At 33.6% G+C, this 23,714-nt stretch overlaps 4 protein-coding genes across 11 annotated transcripts; 2 read left to right on the top strand and 2 right to left on the bottom strand.

Moving 5' to 3' along the window:
* Positions 1–560: 560 nt before the first annotated feature.
* Positions 561–2,675, bottom strand: LOC109609032 (beta-galactosidase-1-like protein 2). Its single transcript, XM_020025642.2, has 3 exons — positions 2,173–2,675; positions 1,829–2,117; positions 561–1,763 (listed from the first exon to the last, which is right to left on the bottom strand). The coding sequence occupies exons 1-3, from the start codon at positions 2,673–2,675 to the stop codon at positions 597–599; spliced, it is 1,959 nt and encodes a 652-aa protein (XP_019881201.2). The 3' UTR covers positions 561–596.
* Positions 2,676–4,443: 1,768 nt separating this feature from the next.
* LOC109609105 (dual specificity mitogen-activated protein kinase kinase hemipterous-like) lies at positions 4,444–9,199 on the top strand. The gene is made up of 10 exons (XM_020025737.2): positions 4,444–4,656; positions 4,713–4,948; positions 5,000–5,227; positions 5,278–5,457; positions 5,535–5,755; positions 5,816–5,974; positions 6,604–6,998; positions 7,055–7,345; positions 7,399–7,591; positions 7,643–9,199. The coding sequence occupies exons 1-10, from the start codon at positions 4,542–4,544 to the stop codon at positions 7,788–7,790; spliced, it is 2,166 nt and encodes a 721-aa protein (XP_019881296.1). The 5' UTR covers positions 4,444–4,541; the 3' UTR covers positions 7,791–9,199.
* Positions 9,200–9,257: 58 nt separating this feature from the next.
* Positions 9,258–23,129, bottom strand: LOC109607371 (protein transport protein Sec16A-like). Of its 8 annotated transcripts, none has more exons than XM_049965246.1 (23): positions 22,857–23,112; positions 22,459–22,565; positions 20,292–20,694; positions 19,836–20,240; positions 19,082–19,772; positions 18,792–19,027; positions 18,545–18,736; positions 18,094–18,476; positions 17,696–18,028; positions 17,433–17,638; positions 16,885–16,995; positions 15,644–16,037; positions 15,343–15,589; positions 15,115–15,284; positions 14,720–15,055; positions 14,381–14,659; positions 14,111–14,330; positions 13,909–14,057; positions 11,144–11,365; positions 10,728–11,091; positions 10,475–10,674; positions 9,620–9,731; positions 9,258–9,453 (listed from the first exon to the last, which is right to left on the bottom strand). In XM_049965246.1, the coding sequence occupies exons 2-22, from the start codon at positions 22,561–22,563 to the stop codon at positions 9,654–9,656; spliced, it is 5,724 nt and encodes a 1,907-aa protein (XP_049821203.1). In that variant the 5' UTR covers positions 22,564–22,565; positions 22,857–23,112; the 3' UTR covers positions 9,258–9,453; positions 9,620–9,653. The 8 variants fall into 8 exon arrangements, with proteins under 8 accessions (XP_049821203.1, XP_049821204.1, XP_049821205.1 ...); XM_049965247.1 differs by lacking the exon at positions 9,620–9,731 and adding an exon at positions 10,086–10,112; XM_049965249.1 differs by lacking the exon at positions 9,258–9,453 and having other exon boundaries at positions 9,460–9,731; positions 10,728–10,847; positions 10,929–11,091; positions 22,857–23,114.
* On the top strand, positions 20,970–22,090 carry LOC109609090 (phosphoglycerate mutase 2-like). Its single transcript, XM_020025711.2, has 2 exons — positions 20,970–21,113; positions 21,178–22,090. The coding sequence occupies exons 1-2, from the start codon at positions 21,096–21,098 to the stop codon at positions 22,027–22,029; spliced, it is 870 nt and encodes a 289-aa protein (XP_019881270.2). The 5' UTR covers positions 20,970–21,095; the 3' UTR covers positions 22,030–22,090.
* Positions 23,130–23,714: the final 585 nt, after the last annotated feature.

Raw genomic sequence — 23,714 nt, forward strand, 5'->3', positions numbered from 1 at the left:
CAACTCAAAATTCAATTGCTCAATTAATGTTTTTTCAATAAAATGTGCAATTTAATTTATTTAATACTTGAGATATACATCGCTTTAATATAAATAACTTCAAATATTCCTAATGTTTGTTGTTTTTTGACCGTAAGTGGAAACTTGAACCTCAATCTTATCTATTAAACTATTTATAATAATTCAATCATATTAAGTAGATATATACATTTAAGAAAAACTGTCATAACTGATTAAAATTGATTATAATAAAAAATTGGTAATTATATTTTGGGGTAAAATATTCTCAGATCTGAGGACATCAAATGCAAATCACTGTCATAGTTATGTCCATATAAATGTTATATTATTTTAATATTAAAAATACTTTACTTAATAATAATTGATAATTATAATTTTTATATGAACAATTGAAGAGTTTTATAAAGAATTGTTGCTTTTAATAACGTTTTATTTAATTTTTATTCAAATAATTATTAATTTAATTATTTATTATATATTTGTATAATTAACTAACAGGTTAGTTACGTATTCAATTGGTTAAAAAATAAAATTAATTTATGTAAACACTATTTTTATTTTTAACAAGTGATTGTCTAATTATTCCCGTATATCGGCTCAGCAGAAAACTTAATAGAATTTGGAGCTTGGAACTCTTCAAAAATGATAATTTCATTAGTTCCTTCCTTTAGTAGTGGTGCTGGTAGATAAGCAGTCTGTTGTGGTCCAATAGAGAAGTGCCTGCTAAGAACAAATCCATTTACAATTATAATACCCTTTGTCCATTCTCTCATATCCATATATGTGTCTTGTTCTAAACTAGTTACTTCCAAGGTTGCCCTATAAAGTGCAGGTTGATTAGTTGTTCTCACTTCGCTCCAGGAATCAAGCTTGTTAGTCCATGACTTCTTAAATTCTAATGGTACAATTTCCCATGACTTCAGAGCTTCATTATTTAAGTAAACCTTATCTTGCCAGAGACCTTTATATTGATTAAACTGTGGTAGAGATCCGAAATTAGCTCTACCCATATTGTTGACAATTAGATCCAATGTGGCATTTTCGAGATCTTCAGATGTTAAAACAATTTCGGAGTCCGCTTTTCTCCAGAATCCAAAACCATTCAAGGCATCACTGTTTGTTGGAATCTCATTAAGCAATACACCATTAACCATAACCAATATGGTATCACATACATGTCCACCAATTTTTAAAACTGATCCTTTGGGAATATTTAGTGTTTTCCTGTAAACTATGTAACCATAGGATTGACCTGACATCCCATTTATAGGTAATAATTCCATGGGAAGTAATTCAGTGCTTGTAATCTTCTTTTCGTTGTTTATAATATCAGATAGAAGAATTTGTTCAGTAATTTCAATGCTGGGATACGCTATACGTCCTTTTAATTCAGGAAGTTCTGGCAGTTTAGTCTTTATCGGGTTATATTTCTCTAGTAACTCTTTAACATGATCATATTTTTTAGTATAGTCTCCATTTTCTGATAAAGGAGAATCATAATCATAACTGTTTGTATCAGGTGTTAGTTGAGAATTATCTGTTGTCCCTACATTAGCACCGTTTAGGAATCCGAAACTAGTACCTCCAATAAACATATACTGGTTTACGCTAGCTGGATAACTGAGAATACTTTCGTATATCTGCTTAAATGTTTCAGGATCTCTAGTATTGTGACCTCCACCCCAACTATCAAACCAACCTGTCCAAAACTCCATGGCCATCGTTGGTTTATTAGATTGAAACTGAAATTTTTAATTTTATTGTTAATATATTTTATTTTAAATATTAATATGAACATATTATTAACCTGTTTTAAATAATTGAAATTGCTAACTGGGTCGCTACCAAAATTGGCTGTCAATAAGAAATCTTCTAAGGAACCATTGTAACCATTTGCTGAAGCATCTGATGTAACCAGCAGTTCTACAATACCATTGCTTTTCATAAGTTGCTGCAATTGTCTTAGATATTCTTTATCTGGCGAAAACTCAGCTGTCTTAGTTGATGCGTATTCGTTTTCAATTTGAACCATAATTATTGAACCACCTTTTGTAAATTGATAGGGAGCCAATATTTTTAAGAGAATGTTATAGTATCTAAGTAAAATGTTTATTAATTGTTAATGTACAAATAATATAATATAATTATTACCTTGTAACATGTGACATGTATGTTTCCTCTGATGTTCTAACTTTTGTACTACTATTTCTTAATAACCAGCTGGGCATTCCCCCAAACTCCCACTCAGCACATATATAGGGTCCAGGCCTCGCAATTACAAACAAATCTTCTTCTTGGGCAAGTTGCAAAAACTCCTCTAAATGAAGAAAGTCTTCCCAATCTGATCCACCATCACCAAAATCAAATTTTCCTTCTTCTGGTTCGTGAAGGTTCCATGGAATATAAGTCTCAACAGTGTTTAATCCAGCTGCCCTAAATTTCCTCAAACGATCTCTCCAATAGGCTCTCGGCACTCGGAAATAATGCAAGGTACCACTGTAAAGAGTAAAGTTTTTCCCATTCAGTATAAAATGGGGTTGATCTGCTGATAATCCGCTGGTTCGATTTTCAAATGCATAATACTCGTAGTTCGTGGGGAGATCTTCCGCAAATATAGTTGCAACAAACACAAATAATATAAGATTTCGAATCATTTTGCAAGTTAGTACAAAACGAACTCGGTGAGTGGATAATTCTAATCCCTTTATATAGCAGTGTTTGTATATAAGTGTTTGTTTTAGATATTTAAATTATCAGATGTTTGATAACATAAAAAATAATATTTTTAATTAAAACTATTTAATTAATGAAATTACTTTACGATTAATTTAAAATAATGAATATTTGTTGCCAACTTTAAATTTCTTTATAAAATAGAAATGACATATATAAATGTTTAAATTTATTGAACAATATCGATATAAAAGATACCACATCATATATTTACTAGAGTATAAATTTCATGACGCAAATTTACGGGAGTTACTGATAAAACCGAACAACGAGTGCTTCCCTTGATCCTTGTTCCAATCCAGGACATCTGCTTCAGGATGTTTTCTTTGGGGTGTATATTTAAATGTCAACAACGCTGGTCTGATGAAAAGCTGACTAAGTAAAAAAACATATGTGCATATTCACTATGGAAGAATAGCAAATCAATGGCAATGGTACTTAAGATTATTTAGGTAATCTTAAATCTATGATTGATGTATTGTTGATATTCCATAGCAACCAAAAGTTAGTCGATTTTGCAGGATAGATTTCTTAAATATTTATATAACAAATTCGACAATAAGAATTAGTCCGTTCCTTTTTGGTAAAGAAGTATAGATGATCCAGAGAAAGGAATTTTAGTTCTATAAGATTGCTTTCTAATCACTTGTGGAATTTCCAACAAGTGGTTTATTGAAGAAAAAAGACATAACAATATATTAAATAGCTCAAGTTACGGTTTGGAGTGCTACTGCGTGTAGTAGTCAGCCACCTTTAATTTTCACTAGAGATAGAGATCTGTCAGCAATATATTGTCTTTTCTTAGCGTTCTCCAAAATCGAGTTTCTCCACAGGATATTATCCGACCTCATGTTGCAAGGGTTACATTGCCAGTGTTAAGATGAATTAATGAGTGCCTAGATTATAGTAGATTTATAACTTTGAAAACTTACTAAAAAAAGGAATACTTTTACATGAAGTGAGTTAACAAGAAAAGTGTGCAAAGATGGACGAAAACAAATATTTATCACAAGATTTGAAAGAACGAATCGTAGATTTTCATTGTGATGAACTAAATCAATTTCGGTTTACGCAAATTTTAAGAATAAGACAAGGTACTGTCTCAAAAATTTTTTAGAAAATTTAGTATTTAGCGCAGTGTGAAAACATATATAAAGATGTGGTACAAATATAATTGTTTATATTTAATAAGATAAAATATGCAAATAAATTTAATGGATTGAAAAGTAAATTAAAATTTATTCCATATTTTCAACCTCTCTGTAGATACACGCTTCTCTTTTTGTGTAGCGGTGTAATCTTTGGAGGATGATCAAAGCTGTTTTTTACTTATGATATCCAGTGATATATAAATATAGAAAGTATTAAGTTATTGTTGAATTTATTTTCTAAAAAAATAATGTGTTCGTTTTGAGACAGTGATTATAATTCTCAGTTATATAGGCAACCTCATTTACATATGTGTTATTCAGTATGTGTCTATTTGTTGTCTATGTATTTAAGACGGATTTTTCACAAATAGATCGTTTACTCCTTTTTACATATAATTTTAAATTTTCTATTTTTCATTCTGGTTTTGAGTGTGATTAATTTTCATAATACCCATAGAATAATCCCAGACTATGCTGAGCGTTTTTGACCCCGTGGTATTTATGTCAAATGAGCACAAAATGACAGAAGGAAGAAAAATTTTCACCATTTTAGTTATATCAGAAAAGCTGAATTTTTTAATTTAACAGGTAACACGACTTTCAGGTTATTATTTCGTTCATAAATGTCCGTAAGAAATGTCAAGTAATGAGGAAAAGATAAACGAGATGTTGGACCGAGTCCGACAGCAGGGCAACCCTAGAAGTATGAATAGCCACAGGAGAGACATTTCTAACCGCCCCATTTTAACACGTAAATTTTAAATGTTATTATTACTAGTTTCTCTCCAATGAACACTGAATTTTTAGTTGGTCAGAACAACAGACCCAATAACTTAAATTTCACACCAAAGCAGAATGAAAATGCAGAGACTGAGAGAAGACTTAAAGAAATTATGAAAATTAGTGGTAAAATTAAAATTGAAGGTACTGAGTATATGACCGATGTTAAAGAGATGCAAGACATTGAAGAACTTGGAAATGGCACATGTGGCCATGTAGTTAAAATGAGACATTTGCCTAGTGGGAAAATTATTGCTGTTAAAGTATATTTACAATAATTATCTATTATTAAGTGCTTAATATCATAATTTTAGCAAATGAGACGTTCTGGTAATAAGGAGGAGACCAAGAGAATTATAATGGATATAGAAGTAGTATTGAAATCCCATGACTGTAAATATATTGTGCAATGTTTGGGATGTTTTATCACTGATTCAGAAGTGTGGATATGTATGGAACTTATGGACACTTGTTTTGACAAATTATTAAAAAAGTTGAAACAAGCTGTACCTGAAGAAGTCATAGGAAAAATTACTGTTGCTGTGAGTATAAAGTAACATTCTCAAACCAATCAATAAAAACACATTCTTAGGTGGTTGAAGCTTTGTCTTACTTAAAAGATACACATGGTGTTATACATAGAGACGTGAAACCATCAAATATCCTATTAGACATGAAAGGAAATGTTAAACTGTGTGATTTTGGTATAAGTGGTCGTCTTGTTGATTCGATGGCTAAAACCAGAAGTGCTGGCTGTGCTGGATATATGGCAGTATGTAAATTTTTATTATTATTTATAACTAGCTTTCCTTAATTAAAATATTATTATATTATTTGTGGTGATTTTAGCCAGAAAGAATAGAACCTGATCCAAACAATCCAGATTATGATGTGAGGGCAGATGTATGGTCATTAGGGATAACTTTAGTAGAATTAGCCACTGGTGATTTTCCATATAAAGACTGCAAGACTGATTTTGAAGTGCTCAGCAAAGTCATAAGAGAAGATCCTCCCTTCTTGCCTGATGACAAAGATTTTAGTCCTGATTTTAGGGATTTTGTTAAGTGCTGGTAATTTAATTTCATTTTAGTTGGATTGGAAATATTTATTAACTTTATCAAATTTATTAGTTTGGAGAAGAAGAAAGAGCTTAGGCCAAAGTATGTTTTATTGAAGGACCACCCCTTTATGAAAAAATCATTGGCATCTCAAGTGAATGTGGGTGAGTGGTATGCTAGAGCATCACAACGTGCAAACGCAGATGCTACAGGCAACGGAGCAGCCCCTAGGTATGTTGCATGGTTAGTTTCCAGTTTTTTATTTTCTAATTATACTTACCTTCTAATTTGATATGCAACTAAATTCTGAAAGTTAACATTCAGTATTGCATTTGAATGGTCTTTTAGATTTGTATTGCACTTAGAAAAGTGATTTAACTATTGATTGGTCATGTGTTTGCAGTTTGTATTGTGTTTAAGCAGACTTTAATAGTTTTTCACATATAGTTTTTGTGCAGTTATTGATTCACAAAATAGCATGTTGAAATTTTAAATATATATTATGATTGTGTTGTTTGTGCATTTTGTGTATATTTTGGCCCAAAGAATGTTAAGAGTATATAAGAAATTATTTATACTCCAAAAGAATAAAGGTTTTGTCCTGTTTATAGATATTAAATATTGGAAATTTAAATTATTTATTATTTTAATTTATGAAGTTCAATATGTTACAACATTAATATATATAAAAATAAACTAAATCTATGCTAAAATTAAATTTTTTGTTTGCAATTAACTATATTGGCTTCTGAATTAATAAATTTTCTAAAAAACGTTAACTCTCCTTAATTGAACTGTACTAAAACAAACAACGGCTCAACTTTAACCAGTTATTCTTCCTATCTTTTTTGTTTCAACAGACCCAATTTAACAAGCAATCCAATTCGCCAATTCTTCTCGTCACACCATAAACAGCAACCAAAGCAGCCACCACCGCTGCCCCATACTCAACAATCCAAAGTCGTCTCGCCACCCCCAACTCAACAACACAAAATCAATTCGCCACCTCACCTCTCAAACGGCACAACAACCCTAAAAACTGAAGAGTCTCGACCGCCTGTTGCTGGTCACAACTCTCGACTATCTTTGTTCCAACAGCAAAGGGCAGCGTCCGATTACAACCAGCCGACGCAGAAAACATTCTCGCCCTATCAAGCATATCAAAATCACGTAGCTGCGCAATTGAGAGACAGGCACGAATCACACATACCAATACCCCAACGGATTGTTAATTCTGATAAGTCTTTTGTGACAGGTATACAATTATACAATATATATGGTATTGATAAGTATTAGCAAATGTTTTTACAGCGAACAACATACCAGTTACGGAGAGCAACAAGTTTCAGTCACCAATCTTGGGCCGCAGACCGCTGTACAGCAGTGGCGACTCACAGACTAACTCCCCCTATTTGCAGCGACGGGGATTTAGTGAGACGCGATGTCGTTCACCAAGCGCCTCACCAGTTTTGCCTTTGAGATCCGCCCACAATGTGGATTCAAATCCTCAATATAATCCTGGCAACACTAGTCCCATCATTTTGCAAAGGTTCTACCATCAACAAAAGCAACAGCAAATGGCGAAAGAGGCAGAGGAATCCGGTTAGTGAGATCGCAAGATTTTTAATACGATTTTACTGTTTAATATTTTATAGGTAAAAAACGTTTTGCTTCATACATCAAGTTGCAACTAAGTGGTGATAGGAGTGGTAGATCATCGCGGCATCAGAGCCCTGAACCACCGCCCAGACTGAACAGAAATATTAGCGGTGACAGTCAAAGCCCTCTGGCATTACGTAGGAACCTGTTAGAAGCCCATACACCAAATTCACCTAGTCTACCTAGAAGGTATTCACTTCAAAATGGTAATAAGTGTTTTTAAATATCACATTTTTAAAGGTATGTGTCACCAACTCCACCAGTTCCCCCTCCCCGAAGACTGTCCGAGAGCAATTCAGTACCTGGTTCACCTCAGCATCTGAGGGCTAGGTTCCATTATACGCCGGAACCGCAGAGACGACTTTTTCAAAACAACGATGTGTCATAACATTGGTATAACAGACCTAGTCTAAGTACTTAGCGAAAATGTTGCGATTCGGTATTTGTCCATTCGCTCAAAATAAGCGTTCGTGCGGTTATCCGAGTTGATTCCGACAAACGGCTTGCCGCTTCATAAGCAACAACGCAACGTCACAAATCTATCAATGTTTACGCACAAACTACATCCTCTTATTTTGCTCCAGCACCTTTTTTAGACTTTTATCAATTAGAAGTTTCGAATTCAAAACAACACTTGTTCATAAACGTAATTGAAAACTAATGTGCTATAATAGAATGGTAATACAGAGTAAATAAATTAATTAATATTGTAATTAGTATTTAATGTTGAAAGTTGAAGCGACAGGCCGTTAAGTATCAAATTAAAAACATCAACACTTGGGAGAAAATTTCGATGGGACATTTAAAACGATACCAATTTAAAATTGTATGTAAGATAAATTTTTAATTTGTTTTCATGTGAAATTTTTCTACATGTAAAGGAAAATTCATGTATGGTGCTTTTAGTCCCACCTAAGCTTTCAGTTAAGACAACGTGTTGTATATTTGAAAATTGTAAATTTTATAATTGTCATATTTTATTTACAAAATTTACACTGCCTTTACTGGATATAAATGTGTCTTGGTAAAAACGTAAGTAAATCAACATTCAAACATTGACAAATAGAGTAATTCGTTATAATTTTTGTTTGAAATTTGATTTGTTACGGGTTGAATTTTATTTATTTCCTTGTATTCTGCGTCAAGCGAATTTTAGTCACCATTATTGCTAGTCTTGAATCAATCAGGATTTTGGTTGCTGGTCCTGTGTATTATTATTTTATAGGTAATTTATATGATTTTAAAATGGTACATAGTCACTTTTTAACAGAGAATATTGATAAGTGAATTTGTAGTTAGATTTAATTTCAGTAACATCAATATAATACCTAATAAATTGATCTATAATTCATATATTGCTGTTCCTTGTTACATTGTAGGCTATGTACTTTATTTATTAAGTTACAAAAAGTGTTATTGACTGATATTTATTACATGAAAAAATAACTGTTTTGTTCCTTGACAATTTTCGTTCTCTCACATTTTTAATTAATATTAGATTTTTTGAGAGGTTAATATTCATATTATTTATGAGTTATTTTTTCTGCTATGTTAATATTAGTATTTAATCTGGTTTAACATTAGTTTTGAAAAAATACTAAAATTTTGTGCTGTAACTATTTTGTTACTGAAGGCTGTTGAATCATTTTATAAATCAATTGCATAAGTTATATATATTTATTATTCCTGATTGTTTTAAAATATAGATGCCATACCTGAGATATTATGTATAATTTGATTGATATATTGATGTAAATATACCTGATTATAATAATTAAATATATTTTAAGGCAACAATGTGCAGAATGTTTCTCCCCTTATTATGTCTGTGATTCGCAGAAATTAAAACAAACAATTTATTTCTAATTATCTTTATTCCCTTAATTTACATTTTAATAATAAACAATATATTGTCTTTATATAACAAACACACTACCATATGATCACAGGATCAAGTTCATTTAATTAATTATATTACGATAAAGGGAGTTTTCCAATGACTGAAGAATAAATTTCTTAATTGGTTATCCTAAGATATTTCTTTATTGGGGCTGAAATTCAAAAGAAAATAAATTAAAACCGTACTAATTGTAACTAATATTAATGACAGTTATCTAAGGCTATTGTAAAATAGAAAATAGCTACTAACGTAATCATATTGAAATTAGAAAACTGCCATTATAAAAGTTACTAAACACCAAATGAATTCTTACATACCAAGTGAAATGTGATGCAAAGCAGAAGCGAAAAATTAACGTGGATGAGATTTTTGTCTCATGTAAAACTCAACCTCTCTTGATAGCGAGCTAGCCGAACTCCATCTAGACATCTAACCATAACCACAAACATAAGCCACTCCACCAAAATTATAATTGTGTTGAAATTTGTGAATATGTGATATGGAAAAATACTAAAGTGTTTTTCGTGATTCAAATTATCATAAACGATAATAGCCTATATTCATGCAATAATTTAAAAGAATGAAATTCTACAGTTTGATTTAAAAAACTTTATTTTACAATATACTAGGGTCCTATTAACATTTCATTATGTATTAAAAATCATTTGCATTTACAAAGAATATATACAAAGATTTAAATTAAAAATTTATAATCATAACACTATTAAAATTATCATGCAATATTTTAACAAGCAAACATTCATGCATTAAAAGTATTCTTACGGTTTATAGTTTGTTAGTTTTCCTCTTCTAAATTTTATAAATAAAAAATTATAATTTAATTATATGTAATTGGGCATATAAATATAATTTGGAATGTAGGCAGTGTAGATAAACTTCGAAAGTAAATACATAATGAAATTTATTATTGCAATGTTCGTGATGAAAATTAAAATTAATTTAATATTATTTTCATCAATTTGCTTAAGTAAATTAATAGAGTTAAATGCTACTTACAGCTTAAAAAATGTATTGTTTTAACATTTCCATTGTGTATTTACGTAATATTCTGTTTATCTAGGCACAATGCAATGTAGATTTTCATTTTAAAGAAAATCTGCATTGATTTTACTTAAGCGTGTCCGATGAGCGAAAAATCGTTAGCTTTGTACCTGGTTTTCGTTGAATTGCATGGGGGGAGCTGGCGTTAAAAAGTCCATAGGAGCATTCGGATCGGTCACAGGTTGAGGTATGAAGAAATTCATTTGCGGCGTCTGCATAGCTGGGGGTAAGACATCTGAATTGGTCAAAGATGCAGGACCGCTAGTCTTACCATTGGGGTTAAAGACGTCCACATAAGATTTTTTCAAATCTGCAATTAACGACATAAAATTTTTGCTTACTGGCGAATTTATCATCACTTACTTCTTCCCCTTTGGAGTTTGAACATATTCGGTGGACCGCCGACGTTTACTTGATTTCCATTATCGGGACCACCTGGAGGGCCTGTCGCCCTAACAGGCGCCTGACTCAAGTTGCTCACTCCTGCGTCAGATGGGACATACTGGTTAGACATTGGGTTGTTGGCCTCCAAAGTCGGTATTGGATTGTTGCTAGGGATAATACCTGATCCGCCTCCGGGTGGTGGGGCTGCGATCCCGCTGCTGCCTTGAGGGGCGCCCCTCGGCATCATGTCGGCCATCTTTGGCGGAGGTTTTAATTCGTTGGCTCCGTCGTTACCATCATCCTCCATGTTAACCCATCGTTTCTTCTCTTGATCCCAAACAATCTAACGAGACAAGTATTTAATAATTAAATAATTATAAGTCGGTTATACTTACTTTCGGATTTTTATCATCTGGGAGCTTCATTTGATTTTTCGGTTTAAGGCTTATTTTGCTGAATATTCCCCCAAACCAACCGGTGCTTGTGGACTTTTCAGGTGAAGCTTGTTTGGGTTTTGGTTTTGTTGGACTCTCTTTTTTCGATTCAGGTGAGGGTTCATCATCGTACGGTGATTTTCCTTTCGATTGATTGGGCATAGAAATTTGGGGTGTTACTTCCTGCGAAACAGTATAGAGCAGCAGTTTATTACATAAAGTTAGGTCAACAAAAAAATTAGACAATCGATACAAATACATTTTAATTGTTTTTTAGTAAGGGCATTTGTATCATGTGTCCAGAGCATAAAGTGAATTGTATAAAAGCGGAAACCACCACCACACAACATCAATAAGAACAGAAAGACACACACAAAACATATTCATAATGATCACAAATAATAGTAATAATTAGGCCTTTTTGTTCTTCAAGTGTTTCGTCCCATTTATTAAAATAATGAGTAAAATAGTTAAGTGAAATAATAATGAAATCGGTGAATATTTGTTTTCACGAAAATTATTCAATAACTAATTTATAGGTTATTAGGTCCGTAAAATAATCACCAAAAGAATACTATACACAATTTATTAATATTCATAACAAAAATACATAACAAGCATCAGGTGCATGCCTTATTTAAATAAGCCTAATCTAGACCAGTTTCCTTTAACAAAATAACACCTACATGTAGGTTCTCTACACAACAATTACATATACATATGTATTTAACAACTTCACAATACCTAAATCGTTAAACAACAACAGTAACATTAACAACAGGCCACCACATTGTAAACCTTTAGGGATTCACACAAATGATTATTTTTAGTAGATTTACTGATTGTTTTTTGCTTTCTTTTAAATCTACATACGTGTACAATGATTTGTAATTTTTGGGTAGTTTTATTATAAAATATCTAAATCCTTCAGTCTATTCCAGTTACTGATAATTACAGGACGAATGCCGTAATCGATGAAGAACGATTACTGATCATCCTTCATCAGACTTGTTTTAAATATGTATATATTTTAAGTAAAATAAAATGTTTGGTTGATTGAAGAAACACATACATTAAATAAGACTTCAAATGTACAAATGTAATATTTTATAAAACCAAAAATTACAAAAAACCCACAAAAATTACACAGTTAAATGGGTCGGTCAATGTCGAAAGTCTTGGGTGGGCCATACTCTCTAAATTTTGGTGAATGATTAAACAGATTATTTGTGCTTTTGCTGAATTTTTCTTGCTGGTTAACTTTGCGTGAATCAGGACTTTGTCTTGGATTTATTACACTAGGTGAATCCGTTGTGGGAACATCAATCGGAAAGGTACCTCCGAACACCAACGGTTTGTAGACAACTTCCTTTTCACTAGAATTACTTCTACTAAAAAAGGAGTTTCGCAAGTTCGAAAACATATTTTTGCTACCCTTTTTGGCCCATGCATCTACAGTATCCGTTATTATGTCGTGTTTATGCCGTTTGTTACCGAAACGAGTTAGTCTAAACGACGAGTCAAAGTTTTCCGCCGAAATTGATACTTTGCTGTTTGGGTCTAGGTACTTTAGGTTTGCTTTTGGTTCTGGAATTTCCAAAGACTTGTACTTTACAAGCTTGTGCTTATTTTCGTTCATATCGAATGTGTTATATTTCGTTAATTTAGAATCGTTTTTAATAGTAATGATTTTCGTATTGTCTTTATAACAAATCAACTGGGACTTTTCCTCGTTTTTGTAAGACACATTTTTCTGCCTGCGACGCCCTATGTACGTCTCGTACTCAATATCCGAACTTTCGCGTGACGAACTTCTTTTCTCGAAACTTGACTCGTGATTAAAGTCCTCAGCACTACGGTTTTGCGGATAAACCTTGGACTTTCTCATGAACGAACTGATTTTGCTGGTTTCCTTATCCGAACCAGTTTCAGACGAATTTAATTTTCGCAATGGTATCTCATCTAGAATCGCGGATTGCTTATTATGAGTGGGAGACACTTTTGGACTGTGATTGGTCAGTCGCTTACGTAACGTACTCGGATTCATTGGTAGAGAGAATGGGGACAGGTTGTTCTTGTTGTGACATGTACTTACTTCAGAGGAATCTTTTCGTACCTCCTGGGGCTGCTTCCAATCAAACACACACAAAACAAGTTAGTTAGATTATTCTATCAAACAAAAATAGGTATTCGGTTGAGTTAGTGTTAAGGGAACTATAGGGGGACCATCAGTATTGTTACGCCTTAAAAGGAGAAAATATTGGACGCTATTAAATCTAATAAGAAAATACTAATGAGTATACCTTTATTTATGAAATACAAATTGCAAAATGAGTAAAATAAAATTATCATTAACAATGCTGATTGTATACTGATGTTTTCAATGAAAAAGATATATAAAATATTGCAATTTTTATTTATTTATTATTCTGAGTATCCCAGCTGCAATGACATGCATTTTATTTTTAGTTAATTTATAAAATTGAATATTGTACTTCTTTACTACCCGACTTGGGAGACCCCGTATTTGTAAATTAATTTGTCAATAAGATCTACATAAATTAAAAGATAAATAAATATTCAATATATATATATATATATACAAAAAATGCATTCACAAATTTATATACAACACTGAACAATAATTTATATAATATTATAAACTTTAACAGCCCACATTAATTAAAGCATACGATAATGTTTAAAATATTTATTTAAAAACTTACCTCATTAGTAGTATTAGAACCATAATAATTTTGTTGTTGGTCTACTGTCTCTGTACCAAACTGATTTTGTTGTTGCTGCTGTTGCTGGTCACCCCATTGTGTCTGATTCTGCCAATATTGTTGATCTTGGAATTGCGTGCTACTGTAATCTAAATTTTATAATTAAAAATTGAAATGAAAAAATGTTGAGTAAAATATTTACCATTTTCTTGTGAAGGAACGATTCCTTGTTGATTATCAATTAGACTAGGTTGTACAGCTTGATATTGCTGTTGATTAACTTGTTGGTACTGCTGATCGTATTGTTGTTGCCACGATTTTTGAACGTTGTTTTCGTAGGTTGTCTGCAACTGTAACGGTTCCACCACTGGTTCTGTATAGGAAGGAACGTTCTGTACCTCATCGTGAGTTATTAAACCAGCCTAAAAATACATAAGTTCACAAATATAATAAAACAATAAGGTTATCTTACCTGATGATCGTTTTGTATTGATCTTAGCTCCTTCAGCCATGAATGATCTGGTCGACTAGTTTCTAAATTGGCACCGAATTCCGTTTCGTCCACGTCTGCGTCACCTACCGGGTCGCTGAACTTCAATCGATCCGCCAAATTGCATACATTATCAATAAGGGCGGATGGCACGCCAGTGGGATTGGCAATTATATATCCGGACAATTTTTCCAAATAGGCCAAAGATTTCTCCAATAATCCTCTGTCGGCCAATCTTGTTGCTAGCAGATACTTATAAATCTGAATCACAAAAAGTATATTAGTACATTTATATTATATGTTTAAGTTTTCGAATTCTACCTGGAACTCCGGAATGACGAATTGTGGATCATTGAGTCCGATAGCGTATTCATAGATTTCGGTCATATGTATCGCTTCGTTGGTGGCAAATTGGCCGAAGGGTCTGCCATGATCCGAACCCAATAAACACATTCGTGTCTCGGCATCGTCCTTTGGACCGAAGCCTACTTGTGCCATTAGATAGCAGAATTGAGCGGCGTAGAAACTACCACGTTGAGCCAACGTGTCTCCTAAACTGGCGATCGCCTTACAATTCAATTCAGGACGCTGGCTCGAGTTTGAGAGGATCATGGCTAGGTGAGGTCGCCAATCGCCCCATTTTTCATCGGCAACACACTGTTATTTAAAATAATTTGTAAGTAAGAGTTTGTAGTAATTAAAGAAAAAAAACTTACAGTGACAGCAGCAGGCATCCTACCAGACAGAAGTTGGTACAACGTCTGTAAAGGATCGTTAATGGTCAATCCGTTGGCAAACCTCATCATGACGCTTGCGTACGTTCTTTTATCCAATTTACTTGCCAAAAAGAGAGCATGTCCCCAAAGGCCATGTTTCATAGCCCATTCTAAAAGGGCGAAATATAATATACAATGTTATAAAATATATTTAGTTTATTTAATTACCGAGTGCTTCCTTACAAGATCCATACAATAAATATTCACGGAATTTTTCCGTTACCTCCTCTTCCTTGAGCACTGAATGCGTGCTACCACTGATGGCATCTGAATTCTGATGATTGCTAGCCTCAGATACGACATTGGTATCACCGGCAGCGCTACTAATGTTTGAAAGTACAGAAGAAGGCCTAACGTTATTCTCATGATTTTTATTTTTCAGAAGTAATTCCGCTATATCTGTACCAACTACCATCTAAAAATAACCATTATAGTATAGTCTTAACAACTGTAATTTAAATCTTATTACCCCATTTTGTCGTATTAAAAGAATCAACAGCTCCCACATTAAAACATACGAATCTACGTCTACAATATCGTTGTTAAAACCTGCACTGCGTATCTTGTTCTCACAATACTCAATAATGGTTTTTTTGTGGGACACTCCCTTGACCAAAGGTCCCGGAAAAGAGTTTAATTCCTTAAACTCTTCATCATTTTCCAGGATTTGTTGAAGATTGCAAACCTCAACAATGGGCGCGTCACCTTCAATTGGATAGTTAGGCAATACTCGAAGCAATTTGCCCGAAGATATAGACGCCCTGATGTGGGCCGTGGTGAATTTTGCAGGAGTTAGACGTTGTGCAATTGTTGTGTCCTCGAAGATAAGCGATGAATCGGTGTTGTCAAAAGGTCTGGTGTAACTGAGAATTTTATAGAATATTATTAAAAATTGATTATTGTTACGTAGTACAGTTATATATAGTTTATTTGGGAGATTGGGAACCACAACCACAAATTGATAGTAGTTAGTATATTTTAAAGGTTAATTACAGAAGTAGAATTAGTAGTATTCATAGTTAGAATTATGTTTTTGTAAACTTAAGGATACCGACTTTTAATAGTACTCAGGAAAGAATTTAAAAGGAAATGATTTGAAATTGAGATAGGTATACCAAATAAATCAATAAATATGAAATTCCGTATATTTTAGTACAATATTATTTAACACATGGACTTTTCCTCAATACATTCTTGCAGCCTCAATTTTAATTGAGTCAGGAAATGAAAAAAGTCGACATTCTTCTCATATAAGTTTTTTTAGTAAATAATATAAATTTAATTTTGCTTTACCTTAAAAATATATTACTATATTATTGATGATTCATAGAATCTACTTATTTAACATGCAGTTAATTTTAACACAACGCATTAGGGGAGAAAGAAAATTCAGCATGGACGATGGATAGATAAGCTATAAAATTAAATGATCCATTATCCACCTTCCAAGTATATACCCAAATATCTAATATCCAAATTACTTAATTATAATAATTTGAACATTGACTCCAACACCAATTGCCTTAAAATAAACTATAATAAAACATTTCCAAGCAAGCAAAGCAAATGATAATGAAATGTTCTACTCCATGGCCCCACTGTAAATAAATCTTAGCTGTCTAACAGGTAGACTACATAGTTAAATTTAAGTTCAAATGCAAAATATACAGAGTTTATTGATTCAATTTAGAATTTACTTTGGGGGCTCACCTAGAATTATCCAGGCCATAGTGACCGGATATGCTATGCGTATGCGTGTCTCCATAATAGCCTCCCATCTGAGGCAGGCTTGACTGACTGTAATAACTCTGTCGTGTATACCTAAACAATGGAATGAAAGCTTCAAATGTGATATGATAAAGAAACGTGTCTGGTGCATGTGAGTGTTTAAGAAAGGGAATACCATAGAAACAGAAGTAGACTCCCGGTGATTCCAGTGAGTAGATAGGTAGGGTATGTAAAATACGGTCTTTTGTGGATTGTGAATGTTGAATTTTTCAATTTTTCAACGGTGCATCAATAAGATTCAACAAAATTTTGTATATTAATATGAAAAAATTAAATGATGTTAACATTAAATAAAGTAACTTAAATAATAAAAAGTTTTATATAATAAATGTCCTTGAATCTCATTTAACGCTCATTACTAAAATACAATAAAAATTGTCATCTATAGCAGCATCACACAACGATGTAAACTAAGCAAATTTAACAAACACGAATTCACAGCAAATATCAAGGCTCTAGACTGCACTCACCTATCTTTAGCCAATTCATCATTGGCGGAACTTCGTCCAGAATGAACTGAAGCTCTGTCTTCAGTTCCATAGTTTGAAGCCTGGCCAGTAGCTTGCTGATAATACTTTCTATACCATTCGGCGTACGCCTGTGGGTTAGTTCTGCGCAAATTTTCATAGTACTGGTACTGTTGGTAATATGGATTGTACGGGTCATAAGCGAAGCTCTACATAAATAATTTTATAAATACTTTGTTTTTAATAATATTGTTATAAATACATACCTGATATTGATTGTAAGAATCTCTATGATCTCTATGGCCTCTGTAGCGTTCTCTATCCCTATCTCTATCTCTGTGACTTCTATTTCTCGGATACTTATCTCTGGAGTCCCGATAAGATTCGTGCATCGAGTCCGATCGACTAGTAGGCCTGGATGCTCTTTCATCATCATAATCATCTTCATACCGATTGTAATAATAGTCGTTCCTTCGTGAATCTCTGCCATCCCTGGTATATTCTCTATCTCTTGGATCACGGGGTTCCCTCGGATCACGGGAATCACGAGAATCGCGAGGGTCTCGTTGGTCCCTTCTTCTTCTTTCCCGTTCTTTATCCTAAGAAGGATAAAGGAAGTCGTGTTGTTTATTTTGTTAACAATACGTTTATGTAATTTACTCACCTTGCGCAGACTTCCGTACTTTCTTTCATAATCACGTTCGCTTCTCCTTCTGTCTTTTTCTTTGTCACTGTAATAGTCTTCCGTGTCATCCTCATATCGTCTATCTCTGTATCTTTTCTTCTCGTAACGTTTATCTTTGTATGCGTCTGGCGAGTATCTATCTCTCTCTTCGCTGCGTTTTTTCTCATGACGTTTATCGCGTGTCTCACGTCTGTTTGTTTTTTTCGGTTCTTCGCTGTCGCTACTTTCTTCACGACTTGCTTTACGGACACCTGAGTCGTTCGCGCTGTGATTTGATAAAGGACGATCACCGGAATTTTCGCCTACCGTCAGATTTCGCACTGCGTTTACCATGTTTGAGATCTCACTATCCTGAGTTTGGCCTACATGACATATTTATAATAATTATTATATCAGTATAATTATATTGGAGGACTTCAAAATAATTTACCTTCAATTGATTCTCTTCTACCACTGTCTGATTTTGATGGATCTGATAATTTATGATCCGTCTTATTTTTTCTGTTAGGATTATCAATACCCACTGCAGCTATTCTACTTTCGCTCGACGAGGCACTAGTCCCTCTTTGTCTACCATTATTGTCTTGACTAACTGACGCAGTAGTTGTCGAATTACCTCCTCCTGTAATACAAGTTTCATAAATACAAAAATATTTAAATTTATTATCTGTATTTACCGATGGTTTCAGATCGATTAGTAGTCGCAATCGATGAAATTGAGGCAACGGCATCAACTGGCGGTGTGTCCGCACCAATCGTTGCTGACCTTTGTTGGGGTGCATGCGATGTTAGCTGACTAAATTCCGGTTCCGAATCCTCGTCCTGTCTATGAGTTTGACGAAGGGTCGACTCTGGACTGCTCGATTCCCCAGGAATCATACGATGTAGTCCCTCTGGGGGCTCGTATTGAGATCTAATATCAGAAAAGATTATAACATAAACCATTACAATATAATATTCCACATACCTCAAATCTTCATCTACATTTAAAGTGGTGGGATTTGCATTGCTCTCCGTCTGTCCAAGCACCATTCTACTAAGTCCAGGTGGTGGCTCATCACCAAATCCTGTCACGTTGTTTGTGTTCTCGTTTTGCTCTATTTGACCGAGCACCATACGTCTAAGACCAGGCGGAGGTAAAGTGTCATTGACATCCTGCCTGCCGCTGTGCAGTGCGTCTTGCTGACTTGCCTGCGACAACTGTCCAGTTTCTAGGTACTGATTGCGATCGTTTATTGGAGCTTCGTTGTTATCCGGCCATTGTTGCAACGGTTTATTCGCTGTCTTACCCAATGGGACGGGATCTGGCTGCTCGGAATTATCTGGTGGAGTTTCTAAATTCACATTTTGATTGTGAAATGGTGCTAGATAAGAATTAGCAGTGGAGGACCCAGTGGCTGAACGAAGTTTGTTTGCAGCTTTGTGTGATAGTGCCCCTGTACGTTTGTATATGTTTTTATGTTCATCCGTCGATCCACTTGGAGGTAGTGGAGGTGTTTGAGTATTTTTTAGAGGAGGTGGAGTAGGGTTCACTTTAGGTAGAGGTGGAGTGGGATTAGTTTTAGGTGGTGGAGGAGTAGAGTTGAGTTTAACGTCTGGTTGTTGTTGTTCTTGTTTAATAGTGGTCAAGATTTCTTTGTTTTCAAATTGATGATTACCTGGAAAGCATATATGGAAAAACTGTATGAAATATATTTGAATAATAAAGTGAATTTAATTACCTGCTACGTCTAAACTATTTTGCTCTGTTTTTAAAGGCATGCCTTCTAATGGTTGACCCAAAACTTCTTGACCAGATACGGGGGAATGACTGACAGTAGAGCTCCTGGACATCATACGGTCGCTCTCAGAAGTATGAAGCACATCATCTGATGATTCCTGTGAGAGTTGTGATTCGACGGACCATTGGGGGGTGTCTAGTTTCCCCCGTTTTCCTGCTACGGCCAAATTATCTTGGACTTTAGGTAAATCAGGTTTATTCTCTGCTTTCACTAATTTGTTAGCAGCACTCCCTACTCTGGGAAATAAATCGTTGTCCGGTTGAACGACATTCTCGACTTGATTGGTAGTTTGTTTCGTATCTTCCACGTGCCAATTCCATGTTTCATCTGTGCCGAAACTTTCACCTATAAACAAAGAATTAAAGACCATGCTAGAAATATTATATATAGCCATACCAATATTTGAAACAGCATTGTTAGCTAACGCCTCTTGTTTCACCTGAACGTTAGAGTTATCTTCGTCACCCCAGCCCCAATTCCAAGCGTCTCCTTCGTTCTGTTGTTGCTGTTGTTGTGTTCCATATACGTTATTCTGACCATATTGCTGGTTATATTGCACATTTCCATAAGCCTGTTGTTGATGTTGTTGATAAGCACCCGTATTTTGATAGTACCCAGTGGTTGTTTGATCGGAAAAGTTACCATATTGCGCGTTTTGGTTGTTATAAACGTGTTGTGGTTGTTGTTGTGGCACATTGTTGGATATTTGTTGCCAATAATGGTTAGTTGAATCTACTTCTTGCTTTGGGACGAATTGAGATTGTTGTTCACTGTACCAGTTGTTCTGCTGCCATTGATTCTAGAAATGCATGGGAAGATTTCCTTATGGTCAAACATAATAATGGCAAAAATTCATATATTTTTTATCTTTATTCTTTCTCATTAGTCAGGACAATAATTTAACGTTTAAAGGTAATGATATTTGAAATATGTAAGAATTATTACTCATATTGTCAAGAAAACTATTTTAATCTTTGAACAAAGTAATAATATAAAATAATATAATAAACAAGTAAAACAATAATTCAATAACAATGGTTGTTTGATAAAGACAAAATAAATGTCATTTTGATGTGAAATTCAAAATTATCACACTAATATTAGTATCAGTCTTCATTAATTGACATATTCCAAATGTCGTTCGAAAATTTCATAAATTATCAGCTTATACTGCTCATATCTGCATAGCTTAAAGCTAAAATGGCTGCTTGTTGCAAAGTAAGTAAATAATAAAGTAAACAGATATTACCAAAATCTAAATTTTGTGAATCAATATTTACAGTGTAAAGGTAAAGGAAGGAAGGATGGGAAGGAGGATACAAAAGCAGAACCTTGTCCGCCACCTAAACCTGAAGAGCCAAAAGAATTGGAAGGATTTAAAGTGATTATGGTCAGACACGGCGAATCTGAATGGAACCAGAAAAACTTATTTTGTGGTTGGGTAGATGTAGATTTAAGTGACAGGGGAAGAGAGGAGGCAGTAAGTGCGGGTAAAGCTTTAAAAAAAGAATGTAGAAAATTTGATGTTGCCTATACTTCCGTTCTGAGGAGAGCACATCAAACTCTGGATGGCATTTTACAGGAGTTAAGACAAACAGATATACCTATAATAAAGAATTGGCGGTTAAATGAAAGACATTATGGTGGACTTACTGGTTTGAATAAAAAGGAAACCGCTGAAAAATACGGAGCCGAGCAGGTTCAAATATGGAGGAGGAGTTTTGATACTCCTCCACCGCCTATGAAATGTGATCATCCATATTTTATGCAAATAAGGACTGACCCTATATACAAAGATGGTCCATCGCAAGAGGAGTTTCCCAAATATGAATCGTTAAAATTAACCATCCAAAGAACTTTACCATATTGGAATGATACTATTGTGCCAGATATCAAATCTGGTAAAAAAGTCCTCATTGTTGCACATGGCAACAGTCTTAGAGGTATAGTAAAAACATTGGATGACATGTCTAATGAAGCCATCATGGAACTTAATCTACCCACTGGAATACCATTTGAATATACATTGGATCAATGCATGAAACCTGTACCTGGAGGAAGTATGAGATTTTTGGGTGATCCTGAAACTGTGCAAAAAGCCATGGATGAAGTGAAAAACCAGATTAAGAAATAAGCAAACATTTTGAGTCTTTAAGTTATGTGTGAACAAAATAAAGCAGATAAAAGTGACTAAACTTTTCCTTCTAAAATTTTTTTCAGTAGAATAAATATAAATTATTATTATTATTAAGCAAAACAATTGGGCATTTTTCAACTTTATGCTTCAGTTTATTGACAACAATAAGTATTATAATTAAATATTGCATTGTCAGGTGTACAGTTAAAATATTTAATTAAAAACAACACATTATTATGGTATTGTAAAATTTGATTTATAAGCACTCTTATTTGAATTATAATCCATCCTGTATATCTCAACTTCAACTGTTTCAAACAACAACCATTTAAACTGTATAAAAACAATTTTCATTATTAAATTAAATTATTTCTTATTCAATTATTATGTAAAGAAATTAAAATTAAGTATCGGTGCAAAACTTACCTCTTGGGAGCCTGTGGAATGTTGATTTGGATTATACATTTGGACTGGCGGGGCCCCGGCGGCGTTTGGGACTGTTTGTCCCCGTCTTTTATTTACCCAAGACATGCCTAAAATCAGAGCATTGATTATAGAAATATTTGACACATTTTTGACAATTGTCTAACCTAACTTCTTCTGACAACACCCTCAAACTTAATACGATATTAACATGTAACAGGGTTAAAAAATTGCGGATTTTCCTGTTCAAGAAAATCAATTGCCAAGTCACTGCCTTGCATAATTAATGATAGATTTTTAGAGATTGTAAGGATCAGGTACGTTAATTGGCGATTACGTAAAAAATTCTCCAATGGGGAACACCTAACGCTATCCTAAATGTAAAATATGATCAGATTTACCTTAAATAATGAGTAACATATGCTTAAACCATCCTAGTAGCACCAAACATTTATAACATAAGTGACTTTCATTTTACTTGAAATCTTGTTGAGTTGGCTAACAATGTAAATATACCGAAAATCCTATACGAATACAATTTCACTTGGAGTACAATACGTAATTTAAAAAGTTTTTATAAATAAATAATAATCACAGCCACGAAAATGTATTCGTAAAAGAACTACCACAAACTCCACTAATAGAGTGCGCCCTTCCTTATTTATTTTTCATACAAGACAAATGAGGAAGAAAGAGACAGAACTTGTTGTCGGACAACAAAATTTTTAAGTCGATAAGAAAGTAGCAAATGAGCCTACCTGCTCTGTTTGTCTTTGTTCATCACTAAACACTCTGATAGCTCTGTCTCTCTTGTACTGTGACGTTCTCGTTTACGTGGCATGACATGTACAGGGGGAATTCTATTATATCTTTGTTGAAAACTGGATGTTGCGAATGGAATAAATGAGATAATTGCAATTTGTTTGCAATAAATATTTTCATATGGATATGTTTGTGTCAGTTAATTACTAAACAAAATGCTTATTACATTTTTTATCGTTTATTGACTCTGTTGGAACATGTAATGCATTTATAGACATTTTATTTATAAACAAATTAAACAATGACAATGTTTATTTGTAAATATAGTCTAAGATAAATATTATTTATGATCTGATAAAAAGAAATACTGTTGAAATCGTGGTTGCCTATTGACAAACTGGTTGCACTGTTTATGAGGAAATATAAACTACTATACAAAATTTTAAATATTTGTTCTAAAATATTATTTGCGAATAATAACTTTTTATTTATATTTT

The sequence above is a fragment of the Aethina tumida genome, chromosome 3, assembly GCF_024364675.1.
Source record: "Aethina tumida isolate Nest 87 chromosome 3, icAetTumi1.1, whole genome shotgun sequence".
NCBI lineage: Eukaryota > Metazoa > Arthropoda > Insecta > Coleoptera > Nitidulidae > Aethina > Aethina tumida.

What these genes read in the sequence shown, in the direction of transcription:
- LOC109609032 (XM_020025642.2), bottom strand. Translation starts at nt 2,675, where the DNA reads ATGATTCGAAATCTTATATTATTTGTGTTTGTTGCAACTATATTTGCG. An exon ending in TACATGTCACATGTTACAAG is followed by an intron (nt 2,118 to 2,172) that starts GTAATAATTATA and finishes CATTTTACTTAG; the next exon opens with ATACTATAACATTCTCTTAA. An exon ending in ATTTCAATTATTTAAAACAG is followed by an intron (nt 1,764 to 1,828) that starts GTTAATAATATG and finishes TAAAAATTTCAG; the next exon opens with TTTCAATCTAATAAACCAAC.
- LOC109609105 (XM_020025737.2), top strand. Translation starts at nt 4,542, where the DNA reads ATGTCAAGTAATGAGGAAAAGATAAACGAGATGTTGGACCGAGTCCGA. An exon ending in TAGGAAAAATTACTGTTGCT is followed by an intron (nt 5,228 to 5,277) that starts GTGAGTATAAAG and finishes ACACATTCTTAG; the next exon opens with GTGGTTGAAGCTTTGTCTTA. An exon ending in AGGGATTTTGTTAAGTGCTG is followed by an intron (nt 5,756 to 5,815) that starts GTAATTTAATTT and finishes CAAATTTATTAG; the next exon opens with TTTGGAGAAGAAGAAAGAGC.
- LOC109607371 (XM_049965242.1), bottom strand. Translation starts at nt 22,563, where the DNA reads ATGTCTTGGGTAAATAAAAGACGGGGACAAACAGTCCCAAACGCCGCC. An exon ending in CAATGCTGTTTCAAATATTG is followed by an intron (nt 20,241 to 20,291) that starts GTATGGCTATAT and finishes CTTTGTTTATAG; the next exon opens with GTGAAAGTTTCGGCACAGAT. An exon ending in AATGTAGATGAAGATTTGAG is followed by an intron (nt 19,028 to 19,081) that starts GTATGTGGAATA and finishes TTCTGATATTAG; the next exon opens with ATCTCAATACGAGCCCCCAG.